This window comes from Larimichthys crocea, chromosome XVI (genome assembly GCF_000972845.2).
Source record: "Larimichthys crocea isolate SSNF chromosome XVI, L_crocea_2.0, whole genome shotgun sequence".
Taxonomy (NCBI): Eukaryota; Metazoa; Chordata; class Actinopteri; family Sciaenidae; genus Larimichthys; species Larimichthys crocea.
This window is the reverse complement of record NC_040026.1, coordinates 11,003,051-11,019,268: the sequence shown is the minus strand read 5'-3', so window position 1 is coordinate 11,019,268 and position 16,218 is coordinate 11,003,051. Positions and strand designations below refer to the sequence as shown.

At 41.7% G+C, this 16,218-nt stretch overlaps 1 protein-coding gene and 1 non-coding gene across 4 annotated transcripts in view; both read right to left on the bottom strand.

The window, feature by feature from the left end:
* The window catches only part of fam20cb (FAM20C golgi associated secretory pathway kinase b), a 50,092-nt gene that overhangs the window by 2,065 nt on the left and 31,809 nt on the right, over positions 1–16,218 (bottom strand). For all 3 annotated transcript variants that reach the window (XM_019258759.2, XM_019258760.2, XM_027289420.1), the window contains 7 exons: positions 6,892–6,984; positions 2,813–2,928; positions 2,081–2,261; positions 1,181–1,290; positions 978–1,059; positions 476–535; positions 196–346 (listed from right to left, as the gene is read on the bottom strand). In XM_019258759.2, the coding sequence (XP_019114304.1) occupies positions 196–346; positions 476–535; positions 978–1,059; positions 1,181–1,290; positions 2,081–2,261; positions 2,813–2,928; positions 6,892–6,984 (793 nt within the window). The remainder of the gene's footprint in view (positions 1–195; positions 347–475; positions 536–977; positions 1,060–1,180; positions 1,291–2,080; positions 2,262–2,812; positions 2,929–6,891; positions 6,985–16,218) is intronic.
* trnar-ccu (transfer RNA arginine (anticodon CCU)) lies at positions 4,079–4,151 on the bottom strand. Its single transcript has one exon. It is a non-coding gene; the product is annotated as a tRNA-Arg (tRNA).

Sequence of the window (16,218 nt, the reverse complement as noted above, 5' to 3'; positions counted from 1 at the left end):
TTTGTCTGACAGCTACACACAAGAGTGGCATCGATTTTCTCACCTAACTCTCAGGGAGAAAGTGAATACACATAGTCTCAAAATGTTGGGATCTTTCCTTTAAAGATTCTAATAAAAAAACAGAAAAAGGTGGTCGCAAATCTTCATCCAAGTCCTAAAAATACATATACTAGTGGCAGTGTAGGTAGCACTGACCTGGCGTAATCGCCTGTCCATTGCATCCAGGTGTGGCTGAATGAGGATGGGACTGAGTCGGTCCCTCACCAGGGATTCTGCCATGAGCATGGACAGCTTGTATTCTTCCTTAGCCAGCAGCTGCAGACGCAAGTGGGTCGACTTCCTTACCCTGCAGAAAGAGAGCAGCCGTGGGGGGAAAAGAGTCAGTGTAGCTTGGTGCATTCACAGACCCATATGCTCGGGTAATACTGATAGCTAATCGCATGTGAAAAATCCTGCAACAGCAAAGAAGTCTCACCTGCAGCACTGGGTCAGCGGCACCAGGATGGACATCTCGTCATGGGAGTGCTTTCCGAAGCTAGCGTGAAAGATAAAAGCGTGAATGGTTTTTAAAGTGATGACTGCTATTTAAATGTTTTTGGGCAATTTGCTGTTTGTGTGCAACTTTGACTGTGTCAGGTTTTTAATTAGTGTGCTGCAGATTATAGACTTCTGTTGTCCTGCATACTTCTTCCTATGCATAATTTTATGCAGTTTCATGTACTCTCATAACACATTGCATGCATTTGCATATTTAATGAGCTCAAATGCATGATTTTAAATTTTTCATCTTAGCTCTTATACTCGAGGAATTTTTATTATTTAAAGGCAATCCCCATAGACATCCACTGAATACTTTATATCTCAGCCTCTGTGCACACCAACTCATAAACAACAAGTGGAATTATGAAAATTATGACTGACAAACAGTTTGACAATCTTTATGCTTCAACCCCTTTTAATATAATACAGTGACTTACCCTCTGCCATTATCCAGATGGATGATAAAAGTCTCATTTCCAAACTTTTCAAATGTCTCATAATGGTGACGATCCATGTTTCCTGTGTTGGAATACAAAAAAATAATTCAGGCAAGTGTGAAACGGAGGTAAAATATCCAATCCGCTTAAGAGAGCAGAAAACCTGTTGTTGTCTGTGTCTCGTGTCGGGCATGTCAACTCACCCATGAGGAAGTCAAAGATCGTCATGTCCATGATGTCCAGCAGTCGTGTCCCGCTGTCGTAAGGTGGAGTCTGTTTGACTTCCTCGCAGTAATCTGGGTCCACCTCCCACCTGAAGAGTTTCAAACATCACACAGGCAACATCTCGTTTATTATTTTTACTAGAATGTATGTTGCCTGCTTTTCAAAATCCCTTTTTAACATGTTTGTTGGCTCTTTAAATGATTTTGGGATGTAGGTTTTTGTGTGTGTGCTTGTGTTTTCTTCCTTTTTAAAAAAAAATAAAAATAAATTTGTTATAAGACATTCTTTGGGATATTTCCAGATTGTGAACTTCCCCCCAAACCACCCTATATTATTTATTTATATCAATAAATAAATGATAGAAAGAATTTTGATAATAATAAGCAGAAATAATATTTATCAGAATATTTGAAAATGATGAAAAAAAAAGAATAATATAATATTAATAATGAAAATACAAAACTGATATTGACAGTGGGGTCTATCAGTTGACAGTTGCTGTGCGTAATGTGAGGTCAGTTCTTGGACAATGTCTGTTGTTGAGGATGCGAACTAGGAATACATTTTGGATATGGTTGGTTCATAGCCAGCTATGTTGGACGTTAATTTAATCCACTGCTCAAATGATGAGGGTGTGAACTTTTCTACTGTCTTAGGATAATTCTGCATCCTACTAACGAGGCCAATCAGCACCATAATTTGCAGTTTATTGGGGCTGGACTGAAGGAGCTATCGAACAGATCATCCATAAAAGATATTGTTTTTTTTCGTGTTTTTTCATGGCCTGTGCAGTTTGATCTGTTCTGTTTGGATGTCAGTCAGCTTTAACACATGGTTAACATAATATTGCCCAAGTGAGCGCACAATAAATCTCTTACTCTGCCTTCTTGCGTTTGTGGTAGGAGCGTCTCCACGGGTTCCTCCAGGTCTTGCGTTTAGCGAGGGCCAAGTCTGGGAGGAAGGCAGCCAGGGATCCTTCTATCTGGTCTGGCTTACCACACAGAGCGTGCTCAGTGGAGCAGTAGTACGAACACTCTCCGTAGAAACACACGTTGTTGGCTGAGAAGAGGACAAAAACACACATTTGTTGTTGGCTGCTATGTTAAACCGTTCATTACAACAGCTAAAAGGTGGCTGTATATTCTATTACGGTAGTCCCTTTTGAAATGCACACCACATATATTTAAAGAATAATTTCCACAAGATTTAAATGGCCTGGGGACATTCACTGAGTTGTATTAATTGCTGAGGCTGTCAGTAATTTTAATCCAGTAAAAATTTTCCATGTGTATAATATGTAAAGTAAGGGTTGCATCGCTAATTAACTGTTGTACTTTGGCGCAAGCTAAAGTCCCCTGATAATACTAATCCCAAGCAAATGAATATCCCAGAACTAGCTTTGCTCTAAATTATGCAAGAAACTGTTCATTTTTCCTCTCTTCTCTTCTTTTGAAGAAAATGTTGAAAACCGCACTGACGGCATTGAATTTCTTTTTTTGCGCAGCAGTTTTTAATAATTCTGTGGATGTACGAAAATCAATCTCATGGTATTTTCTTCCTTCTAAATATGTCTCTGAAAACCAAGAATTCTGCCCTTTTTCTGCGCGTACCTGGTGAAATGAAGAAGGTCCTCCAGAGCTTTTTGTCTCGTGTGACATCTCGGATTTCCTTCGTCATGTTGACAAGCCTGCCAGCCACGGGAGGGACACGACGAAAGTCCAGGACCCTGCAGGATGGAGGCACATACTGAGGGGTTACAATCTGCCTTAATAATACAGCACATGTTTTCAAACTGTGCACTGCAGAGAAGTGAAGAAACATAAATGAAGGCCACTGTGTATGTCCTAAAAACAACAGGAATATAGTTACTGCAGCCAACACAGAGTGGCTGTGACACAAGGAAGCAATTAACGTACTTTAACCCAACTGCCATAATTTGTGTCAAAAACGCTCCTCTTCTCACAGTCATAATTCAGTTGAAATTGAACCCACAGACATGACACACATATTTTTAGATTCAGTGTGACCTACAGTTTCCCAGAATGGCCGATGTCAAATGTCTGTACATCCAATTAGAAGAACAGAATACCATAGAAAAAAACACACTTCTTATAACTCCAGAACTTGCCTGAGAATTGTGACATTTTTAAATTTTAGTTAGCGACAAAGTGATCCAGTAAAAGTAGTCTGTAGGTTCATGGTCACACAAAGTCATGAACGCGATTATTTCATAATGAGACAAACTGTACCAATTTAAGACAAGACATCGTGACAGGTATAAAACACAGGAGCCCCCCAACCAAAAAAAACAAACAGTAATAGAGTCATCTTTTGTTTATTATTATTATCTTCTTTTTTTTCTTTTTATCCTATATTGTACTTCTGTAGTGTATATTTCACCCTTGCTGCTGAAACAAAAGAATTTCCCTGTTGTGAGATAAATAAAGTATAATCTAATCTCATCTAATCTAATCTAATCTAATTATTATTATCATTATTATTATCATTATTATTATTGTTGTTTGTTGTTGTTGTTACATTTGCATGTCTATGAGCCCTTGTACCTTGTACTGCATGTGTGTGTCTGGGTTAAAATGCATGTCAAAATAAAATAGAGTGAAAAAAGAATTTCCCCATTGAGGGATTAATAAAGTAAATATCTTATTATTATTATTATTATTATTATTATTATTATTATTATCATCATAATTATTAAGTACAACCCTCAAAATATTGCTTTGTTTCACACATTGGGAGAATGTTACAGAGATAAATTTATTTATATTATATAGAGTTATATTACATGGGTTATGAGGATATAACGATGAGTACTACAATGGATGAATTGTTCGTAAAATCACACATAAGAGGAATCCCACCCCAGATGGGACTCGAACCCACAATCCCTGGCTTAGGAGGCCAGTGCCTTATCCATTAGGCCACTGGGGCAGACATACAGGCCATAGCGCATACTCATGTAATGTAACATCAGCGCCGACAGGGGGCACTGTGGCATAAGTAATGACCTGACAGTGACACCACATGGTGGTAAACCTTCCTGTGGATTTTATATGGCTATCATTCCACATAACACATTTTTAACTTCCACACGCCTTTCTGGTGTGATATATTTCCAGATATAGGGAACTTATATCTCTATTCCATCATGTGAGGCCGACGTGATTTTGTGTCTTTGCTTCATTTACCAGGAAACTAGCATTACTGTCTGTGTGTATCTGTGTCAGATGGAGAGAGAGAGACAGGTTTAATAAAGCTGTCTTGCACTGAAAGATGGCTGCCTGCCTTCCTGTGTGTGCGTGCCACATGCCTATTTTTTACGCATGTGTAGCCCCTGTCGTCAATACCACCCGGGCAACAACATCAGGCCGGGCTCTTTAAAAATTGATACCCCTGACAACACGTAATGGCCAGTGCCTGAGGGCTGAGAGGAAGAGAGAGAGACAGTTATGGGGAAACCTTGGTGGAGAAAAAGTTATTTAAAAAAAGAGCTGTTAACCGAGAGCTCGTCACATAAATGATGCCATCAAGTGGTGTTGTGGAGGGTGGAGTGGGACAGACGCACACAGTCACGTCTCCTTCCTGGGACACAGGATGAGGCACCGCACAGCACCGTCTGGCCTGCTGGGCCCGGGCCTTCTGCCACGTTAAAGGGAACGACCAGAACTGACTTCAGTTCTGCTCATGATTCACGCTTTTGTTCTTCCATCCTTGTCCCTTTGATAAACCTCATCCCCCACGGTGGCCATTTTAAACTTGTGTTATATTCGTGGTGGGATTGAGGGACCCACCAGGAGCTATGCATGAACAACAGAGTGGGAATCATCATTTCACATATTCCCAGCTGAAACATGTATAAGACGCCACTGGGCCTCATGAATTTGGAGATATACGGTTTAATATTTTAAGGTCATATCCGTCCTTTACGCCTTTAGATCTGCTGGCTGCTTCTCTTCTTTTTCCCACCTAGCACAGCAATAGTAAGAGCACTACCCATTTAAATCCAATCACATAATTAATGATGCTTATAGCAGTGTAGCCTATATAAGAAAAGACGGTGAAGTGGCCTAGTGTGTGTGTGTGTGTGCACGCGTCACGGCGAATGCTGCTTTTAAAAGAGTCTGTGTGTGTCTGTGGGCCCCCTGGGAGGCAGTGTAGCCTAAGTCTCTGCAGCAGCAGCAGCAGCAGCAGCCCCAGCACCGAGGCGGCTCTGTAGCCAGGCTCTAATTTAGAACAGACAAAATAAGGAAAAAAAAAAATAAAGCGCTGCTTTTGGCAAACCCAGCCTGGCTTATATTTAGAACGGGCACGGGGCCTTTTCATGCCTTTGGTTTCCTCCTCTTCCCCTTAACCCACACATATGCCGGGAGTGTGTGAGTGTATTTTTTTTGTGTGTGTGTGTGTCTGTATTGAGGGCCAGATGTGTAGCAGACTGGTGGAGAAAGCTGCCACTAATGCAAATGCTGCTGAACTGTGTCATCGTGCCTGAAGGAAAAGCAGATTCAACATCACCCTCACCCTCTGTGGCCCCATAGTGTGTGTGTGTGTGTGTGTGTGTGCATGTGTGTGTGTGGACGTGTGACCTCAGTATCATCTTGTATCACCAGCATCCACACACTACAACACAATCCCTCCGCTCGTAATAACACACAGCCACAGTGACGTCAGCTGGGCTTTAATAGCAATGCAGAGGCTAAAACTCATCGTTTTCTCAGGCCCATCAGAGACTCTGGAGGTTTTCTCTTTTCATTAAAGTCTCTCCAGCAGGCCGGCCATAAAGTGTTAACCTTGTAAAGGCGGTGAAGTCAGAGAGCGTGGTGGTTAGCTAAGCAAGGAGGCTGCAGTCATTGTTCAGTCAGATGTTAGCTGCGGGAGGGCGGCATTCATTTTCTATGACTCATGGCCTCTAGGAGCTCACTGCCACTACTGTACAAACCCGGCTTGCTGTGTTTGGAAAAGAAAAAAACAAGACAAGAAAATGTGTTTCTGTGAGAATGAGATGGTGAAAAGGAGAAGCAAATAAACACAGATCTGGAGTATGTGAAAGGCGTTCATCATCTGCATACAGATCGGTTTTGTTACACCTGGGGAAGGACCTTGCAAACACATACTTGTAGCTTAAAGCTCCACTGTTAAAACAGAAGTATTCTCTTCCTTCTGGCCCTTCAGGTATGGTGTTCTGCAGGTTTTTGCACCTCCTTACACTCCCCCAGGTGGTTAATGAGCTGACACGAGGAGAGACAAATTAGCAATCAGGGAGGAACAAAACCTGCAGGAAGTTGGCCCTCAAGGATGGAAAGAAGTACTTGGGCTTGAAGGAGTTTTGAGCAGATTCAAGAACATTGACTTTTTAAGTTTATTGAGTAGAAAATGTTCATAACATCGGGGCCGTTTCTGGACCAAACATCCACTGATGCCTGAGGGTAATGTAGGAACTGGCTTTGAGGAGGAAGAATGTATGGAATAAAAAATCAGCTTGTACTGCATTGATTTTGATCTTTTTTTTTTAAAACTCTTCCTCATGAGGCTGACAGATCTATATGAGACAATGCTAAATCGGTGGATAGTAAAATACTGAAGTTTTAACATACAGCAACTCTCTAGGTTTGAGTTTCATTCGTAAAATGTACACAACCACACCACCCTCCGAGACCGGCTAATGTTGACTTACCTGTCCAGATGAAAGGCAGCGATCTCTGCATTGTGTCTTTCAAAGTCAGAGAAATAGAAGAAATCCGGTGGGGTCTCCTGCTCCCGAGTCTGCCTGCAGAGACACAAGGAAAAGGGATTAGAGGTCAGGTATAACTGTCACGCAAAGTCAGGATTTTGACAGTCAGCAATATGCAAATGCATTATAAGCTGAAAATGCTGCATATTGAAACTAGAGCGGCGACTAATCATTATTTCCTCGATTGAATGTTTCGGTCCGTAGAATCAGTGGCAGAAAATGCCAATCACGAGATCCCAGAGGTCCTAGAATGGCTTGTTTTGTCTGGCCAACAGTCCAAAAGACAAAAACTTTCAATTTACTTTCATATGAGAACACCAGAAAATGCTCACATTTCGTGTTTTATTGTAAACTGATATGATTTGATATATGGGGTTGTCACAAAACAATGCAGGTAGCAGGTATGCAAGACGGTATTCACTGCATGTACCCAACGATGTTGGGTGCGTTGGTTTAAAATGAGTCCATGTGTAAGATGTCTTCAACACAACTTCACATTTCTAAAGATGTCTCACTCCAGTGGAGCCCAGTGATAAAACACTCTTAGCTTTACACCTGTGTACCTAATACTGCGAACAGCGTTTGTGAGCAATAACCAAGGCACAATAAACTTGTGTCCTTGCCTCACAAAAAGGCCCTCGTCAGGAGTTACTGTGGGTGTTTTTTTGTGGGGCAACAAGAAGCGGGAACAATTGAAGGTCAGAGACATCCTCCTGTAGCATCCACTTCTGTTCTCGATCTGTACCTATTTCTGTCCAGCTCTGATCCCACCCCCCCAAAAAAACTGCTTTCCACACACATTCTGCCTTAAAGCTCTTACTGGAAGGAAAAGAGGCTCTTAAAGGCTTAAATCCCAATGCTGATGAAACATGGGCCAGGATGGGGCAGGACAGACAGGACGGTCGGGGTAAAAAGGCGAAGTCAAAGGAAGTGGAGGTGAAAAGACTCCCAGAGAAGGTGCTAGGTATTGAAAATATGTTAATGGCTTTGAAAAAGAAATACAAGGAGAGCAGAGCAGTCCATCATCAAATTGGAATCTTTCTACAGAGGAGCTGCATATTTTACTTATTTTTCCTTTTATACACGCAGCCTTCTCTTTGCTTTTTTATTGACAACAGTAAATACTTTCCAGGAAGGCAGCTGAGTGTAATGATTTGGACTGCAGCCTCTGCCATTTCTGCTTCAGCAGCTAGCTGAGGGAGGATGAGAAGAATGGAAACTATCTTGGCAACTTCTCATTCTCTCCTTCTCTCTCTCTCTCTCTCTATTCCCTCCGGATGCCTCTCTGTGTTTATTTCTCTCAAAATCCTCTATTTCACCTCCTCCGCTCCTCCGCTCTCCCTCACGCAGAACTGTTTTCTCTGCTTTTTTTTTCTCTTTCTTCCTTTTCTCCACGTCCACGGCTTAATACTTTATTATATCTATCTGCCTCGCTTTCTCTTTCTCTCTTCGTTTCCATCCGTTGCTCCTTTCCTCAGCTGGCTGGCTGATTGTAACTCCACAGCTGCGTGGCTGACATATGCACCAGTCATTAACTAACCCAACATGGAGCCCAGAAACACACTCATCCACTAAAAATTCCTCAATTTCCTTCTCTCTTAATCGCTCTCGTTCGGGTCTTTCGCCATCCTCTATCTCTCCTGCGAGCGCTCAACAGACAGCCACATGCGGGCGAGTGGAGTTTGACCAAAGTAAACAGAAAATCATACTGTGTTTCACATTTCTTTTCAAATACCTTTGAGTGCTGAGCTTATCAGCGAAGAAGTTAACTCCCAATTCAAGAGTAGACTAGTATAATGAGCATTAAACTAGAACATAAGCAGTATGTCATGATAACCCATTCCTCCTTTTTACATTTCTCAATCCCGGTGTCCTCACTCTCGTCTCCTCTCTCCTCCTCATCCCTCACTTTCTCTGCCAGTAAAGGCCGAGCGCTGTCTGTTGATTGCATCTCTCTCTTCTTCTGTACAGCCTTGCTTCAGGGACACAGCTCTCGCTCTACATCAAGGAAAAATGATCCTGACTTTGAAAGCAGAGAGCGGTGTCTATTTACACCAGTGCTGCTCAGCCCCACAACAGGACAATATCATTCAGTTCAGCATATGAGGAGGCTACAACTGTTTTATCGATGGGGACAGTTGTGCTAAGTCAGGTCCAGGAGTTATTTCCCGCCAGATGTCAGGAAAATTAGTCTTGGGAGAATAAATCAGTTTTTTTTTGGATGCTATAATACATCAAGTTTGGGATAAACTTGTGTTTTGGAAGTAAAGTGAGTGTGAAGTGGAACTGAGAAAACTGATATCCAATTTAATAATTTGACAGAAGAGCATACAAGGCTAAAAACAAGAAGCTCTCCACTCTCCATTGAGAAATATTGATTTGTTCTTTTTTTTTTGGGCCAATTGACAATGGCTGGTCGATGGCAACTTTAAAGGAACTGGTGGACATTTTTGGGAAACACATTATAATACGCTTTCTTGTCAGGAATGAGAAGAGAAGACACAGTCTCACATGAAGCAACAGGTTATCCCAGAAACAAGGAGAAACATCTACCCTGGCTCTGTCCAGAGGCAGCAGATGCACCAACCAGCACCTCTAAAGCTCAATTATTAACATAACATTTTATATTTTGTTTGTTTATTTAGTACAAAAAAGTGTCAAAGTGACAGCTTTGCAAACCATAAAGTTTTTTTTGTCCATGATCTGCCATTTACTGCAGAAAAAACGGCAACACTAATGCAGTCAAATTGGTGACTAAAGCATTTTTTCAGCAAGCCTTTAGTGACACCCTGCATTTACTAGAATATCCCAAAAAGCATGAATATTTATAAGTTTGTTTGTTTTTTCAGCAAAGTTTCACAGCAGAAATAAAGTGGTTGTCATTACACTTGGGCTTGTTTGAGCATCCAGGAGTCAATCGACCTGCCTCAGGTTTGCCAGTGATCCACGTCTTTGCTGATTTTTATCATTATTTTTATTATCATTAGTAATAGGAGGCAGAAGAAGTAGGAAAGCCAACATGGCGGCAGCCAGCGCAGCATATTTCGAGCTTCAAAACAGCTCTTCAGGAATGTACGGGTCACGTCACACATGCTCTGTCCATTGTTTACACAGTCCGTGGTTTCCACTCTTTATTCTAATCTAACTGCTGGCTGTAGCTTCATATTTAACTGACAGATCTAACAAGAAAGTGATAACTGTTTTCCCAAGATGTCAAATTACCGTATTCCTTTAAATTAGTGTAAGTGAATACTCTATAATTGCATGTTGAAAAAGTTTAGTCTGTATTTTAGTCTCTGAAAAAGGGATACTGTGTTTTTACAACAATATGATGACGGTAAGGACAAGCTTTTGTAAACCATGCCTCGGTATCTGAGCAAGAGAGGTTGCTCTCTTCAGCTCTGCTGGAGATGATTATTCACATTCACAAGATAGAAAAAAAAAAGAAGAAGTGCACTTGCATTTAAATACCACAGATAAAAACGTGTGATTCTGCAGTAACCTGCCACTATTTCATGACTGTGCTGACCATATAGGAGTCTCTCCTGGAGAATGTGCATGAGCAAACAGTCTAGTGAAATGATTCATGGTCATACAGCCTTAAAGAAATCCAAAAGCATTCTTCACACAGACCTACTACATTGCTGTCTCTATAGGGGAAGATACCACAATAAGCTGCTTTATTCATGCTCCCATCCGTAAGCTCCAGTGTGCTCGTCGAGGTGCGCATGCTTTGTGCCACTGCTTTTTTTTTTTTTTTCCGTGAGGATGTGAATGCAAATATGAGCGAACAGCATGTGAATACAAGCATGTGTTTGCGTTCGAGACTTTCATTGCCTGTGGCCCGGCTTTAGATGTGACTGCACTGATGCTCTCCTCTCACTGAATGCCAGCCAGGAAGCAGGAAGGCTGGATAATTACCGTGATCCACATCCAATTCAAATGTCAATAAAGTTATTTAGAGCATGGCATGATGCCCTCCCTTTTTCCCTCCGCGCCCCCACCTTCTTCTTCCCGTTGACCGGGAGAGAGGACGACTTAAGAAGGAGGAAGAAGAACTGTGACAAAGGTAGTAATGCTTAAACAGGGAGATTAACCAGGCGTGGCGTAGAGGACACACTACAGTGAATGTCTCTTTGTGTTCTTTGAACTAACAAATATGCAGCTGTTACACGTTACACAACATCATGTCTGAATCCTCTAACAGCAGCACCTGTGTTCAGGCAAATCTGTGCATGTTCTGATCAAGCAAACCATTAGGGGCATGTCGTCTCCAAGAAACTGTGGCGTCGACGTAAGGCAGAGGAAACATACATAAATGCATGACCACATAATAAAGTCTATAAATGTTTGAGTACACAGTGTGCACTGAGAGCAGAGAAAACAGAGAGGAGGGCAGAAATGCTGCTGAAGAGCTGCTCGTCCCTTTCACTTTGGACTGCCTAGTTAGTTTAACCTTTAAAATATTTACAAATCCACGGCGGATTTATGCTGAATGATAAGTAGATATCTTGCACCGAGCTGCCAAAAGAAGCATGAATTTCCTTTTTCTCCACAATGAGGTATAGTTGAACTGCCAAACGCTGCTCTGTAAGGGCAGAAGAAAACACTATATTTTTGAAATAAGATTTGGTGGCGCCACTATAGCCGCCTGTCTACGCGGACATCAGATCCTTTATCATCGGCGGGCAGGTGAGACGTACTGAGCCGAGCATGCCCAGTGTGACCCTGGCTTTGCTGTAAACACATAGTTTACACTGGGTGGCCAGACAGTTTCTTGGCTCGGCTCCCTGCTCCAGGAAGGTCTAACAGCAAACACACAGCAGTGTGTGAGAACATAAAGGTAAACGAGAGGACTGCATCTGGAAAAATTACCTGTGCATACAGGACATAGCTGACCCCTGGAGCACCAGTAGGAAAAAGAAAGAGAGAGGAAGGAGGGGAAGTAAAGGAAGAGGAATTTCCTTTTGCCCTGCTAGTGACATCAAGTCAAAGAAGAAAAAAAAAAAGGCATTTTGCCTCGAGCTGCAAATAAAAATACACTCATCAGATTCACTCTGCTCAAATAAACTTCTGGTGTTCGTCACTTTCCCTTTTGCCATCGGCGTTCAATTGAAAATGAAAGGCATACTCCTACAGAGCAAAGCTGAACAGTAGCCGTCTTGTCCCTTTGGTATACAACCATCACAGAGCGACCAGGACGGCACATGTGTAGCATGAGTCTGCTGTGTGTAGCTGGCTCATTCACGATTGAGTATTGGTTTTTCCACAAAGCTGTGAGGCTTTCTACAAGAATGGTCAAAACTGAAGCAGTAGAATAAAAGATATCCCGACCTTGTCTCTCATTTAGAGCGAGCTCTGAAACAGCTGGATCCTACATTTCCCATAATGCAGCCATGTCATATTACCTATGTTTGACAAAAATGTACAAACTGTTCTTTTAGTTGAGCACATCCCAAGATCCGTGTTTCTATTTTTAAGACACGAGTGTTGCGTCCCAGCAGCTACAAAGTTATTCATTATGAAGAATCCAAAAGTTGTGACAGCTCAGCGTTTTGTATTAAGCATTTCACTGTGAATTCCTTCCACACGACTGAACGCACACTGCGCTTCTTTTCTCTTTTCAAGTTTTTCATGGTCCAACCGGCTTCCTTTTAAACAACCATCCCTCGTGCCCCAGTATTCTGTTTTATCTAAAACACAGCTGAATTATGGAAACAAACCATCATCAGAATTTTAAAATACGAGTGAATGTTTTATCCAAAGCAATATATAATACCCAAAGTACCACCGTGTCACAGTGAAATTGGGCGTAGCGCAGAGAGGATGTTTTATGTAGTTTCAAAGTCAAACTGCCAATCGATCACAATAAGCCTGTAGCAACGGTCGTAGGCCACAGCCGAGAGGGGAAGCAGAGCAGAGGAGTAAAAAGATATGCTGTAAAATATAAAAGGACAAGGGCATCTTCCAGCCTCACTGGGTTCCCACCAAAGGGCTGACTCCACACACTTGTCACACATCATCCGTCAAACCCACGGGCATGGCACACGCTCACGCACACGCACACACACACACACACACACACACAAAACGTACGCATTCCACATACACAAACATTGGATTGCACTGTACTGTACATGCACACGCACATATAGAGAAAGAGATTTTTAAACCTCAAGAGGGGGGTGTTGAGCTGCGAGGTGACAGGTAAGCTTTAAATGCATGAGAGGGTAAGATAGCGAATTCTATCTAAGGCTAGAAAAAAATAAAAAACAGCATCATCACCACAGGGAGACTGAAGATGAGCAGAGGCGGTACGTTGTTTTATCTTAGCATAACGCATGTGAAGGCTGACCTTTTGAGCAATGACATTTCATAAATTGACAAAACAGCCTTTCACCAGCAGATGAGACAGGCGTACCTGCATGTTTGCATCTGACGATATGTGTTCCTGTTTACTGGTGCTGCTGCTGTAACACGCCGCTGTAATCTTATGTAAGGGTATGGTGCACAAATGGGAACCTGTGGCAGGTTATTTTGTATGAGTGAGTGCTGTGTAGTAGGACATACAGAGGAAGAGAGAAAGACAGGCAGGAGTAAAGGAAAGAAAGAAAGGAAAAGGGAATGGAAAGAAGGTAGGACTGCAAATAAAATGGAAAGGAAAAAATGAAGGAAAGAAAGAGGGAAATACAGAAGGAAGGAAAGACAGAAAGAAAGAAGGACGGATTGAAGGGAAGAGGAACAGAGCAGGAAAGACCAAAGCAGGAAATAAGAAAATAAAGATGGAAAAATAAAAGAGAGAAGAAAGGAAAGAGGTGATAAGAAAAACAAGGAATAAAAGAAGGAAACAATTAAAAAAGGACGAAAGAAAAGGAAAAGAAAGAAACAACAAACAAACAAAGTGAACGAAGGAAGAAATAAAAAGATAAAAGGAGGAAGGAAATACAGAAGCAAAAAGAAGGAAGGGAGAAAGAAAGGAAATAAAGAAGTAAAGAAATAAGGAAAGAAAAAAAGATGTAAAGAAGTAAAGACAGACAGAAAGAGAATAAAGAAGGTAAAGAAAGAAAGATGAAAGAAGAAAGGAAAGAAAGAGAAATAAAAGTGAAGAATTACATTTCATATCAACAAGTTGGACATTATCTGTTATCTGCTGTCATATAACTGAATTATTTTATTTGCTTGTTTAAATGATTGGTTACAAAGTCATTGTTCACTAATAGTCTCCACTGAACACAATAGAGAGTTCAAGGGGCCTAAGATGGCTGAACGCTGTTCACACTGACACAAAGATAAAACAGTCCGGTGTAACAACACCGGCTGATTTCAATCTTAAATATATCGGCCTTCAAAAGCTCACAGACGTAATGAGTCGGCTAGTAAAAATTTCAATCGAGGATTTTTAACTAGCACACCACAAACACCCAAGGGCTCTCCAAACAACCTTCACATCGTCATCCAGGTGTGTGTGTGTGTCTTTGTGTGTGGTTTGGGTTCTGTGTGTCGCACTTTTCTATGTGTGATGGCTGTCATAGCTCCCCCAGGCACTGCGGTGCTCTTCACCGCCTCCCCCCTTCCTCACCCCTTCAGATCCCAGGCCTGACATACAGAGAGACAGCTGTTTCCTCCAAGCAAAGCTCACTCGCTCTCTTTCTACCTCTCTCTTTGACACATTGACACACACACACACCTATATATATATATAATATAATATATATTATATATATATATATATATATATATATATATATATATATATATATATATAGGTGCACAGGTCCCATAGGTGCACACATAGGTGCATGTACACACATATTTGGGAGAGACAGATTAGGATAGACACACAGGGAAGAGCCACAAATAGGCATATAACAGAGGAAAAAAAGACACTCACACACACACACACACACTAGCAATTGTTGAAAATGAAGCCAGCATGCTGACAACTAGGATAACACACGCACATTCTCATTGCACACCGTCACAGCCTGTCTCCTATCTAGAAATGAGCTATTCTCTGTAAAAAAAAAAAAAAACAGCTCTGTATTCATGTTAAATGCACCCTCCTTCCGGGACCAATTCATAGACATAACCATGATTCACATACATCACAATGTGTATGCATAAAGATAGTGTCAATTTAATGAATTATGCAACAGAGATTATTTTAAAAGAAACTACATCCTGTTTCAAGTTTAGCCCCCCCCCACCCGAGTCCTCGAGGGGCCATGCGGCACCATGTAAATGATGAGCATCCAGAATAAATAGCCAACTCCTTCATAACACAACAGACTGTTTATTTATTTATTAATTTTTTTTTAAAATCTGGAGACACTTCAAAGAGGCCTGTGCTTTAGCAAAGAATAGTGCTAAATGAAAATCACTGAGCAAAACACAGCTATTAAGGGTTTAACGCGTGGCAAGACACCATGAAGAGTGTAAGCTGTGAGAGGGAGGAGAAGGAGGAGAGGGACCCTGGAAGAAGGATGTTCAACTAGATTGTAATTGAGAGGCTTTTTAGATGACGGCAAGAGACAAGGCAAAAGAAAGGTGAAACGTGTGTGCGCCATTAGTTTAAGTCTAGATGGATTTGCATTCTCTTTGCTCTAATCCTTCACAGAGAGGAGTACATATGATATGAGCGACACACTGTAATATCCCACGAGCTACAGTACAGCTCTCCTCTTCCTCTCCCGCTGCCTGAGCTGTTTTGTCACGTCATCCTGTAGATATCCCGAGCAGATAAACAGGCCATAAAGATGAAGCCATCATCTCAACATGATCTGAGACAGATATACCACCGCCTCTGACAGCAGGAGGCGTACCTCCCAACTGTACACCTCCTAATACAGCACCGCCTCTCATCTCCGCACCTCTATCTTCCTTACTGCCTCTGTAAGTCTTCCTTTATAAGAAAAAAACCCCATCAGCAGCTACTGCCTCTGACTGTCAGCTTCTCTCTCCATCTGGATTCACAGCTCAGAGAAAATGAAATCATCAGACCTGATGCTTTTGACTTTTTTTTTTCTTTTTTCTTTTTTTAAGGATATGTTTTTGTGGTTTGACTGTAGCGAACAAGCACACGCGGCGGAGCTCAGCTCAGCTCTTCTACAGGACAGAAGACATGACGTGACAGGGACGCTTCCCGGGAGTCGTCCTTCCAGTGCTGGAATATCCAATCACTTTTTATTTCGTTTCAAATGCATCAAAGCCAGCAGGACATCAGGAAGAGCTCCAAGTTAATTAAATTGCCTTGGATTAAAAATTCAGCTT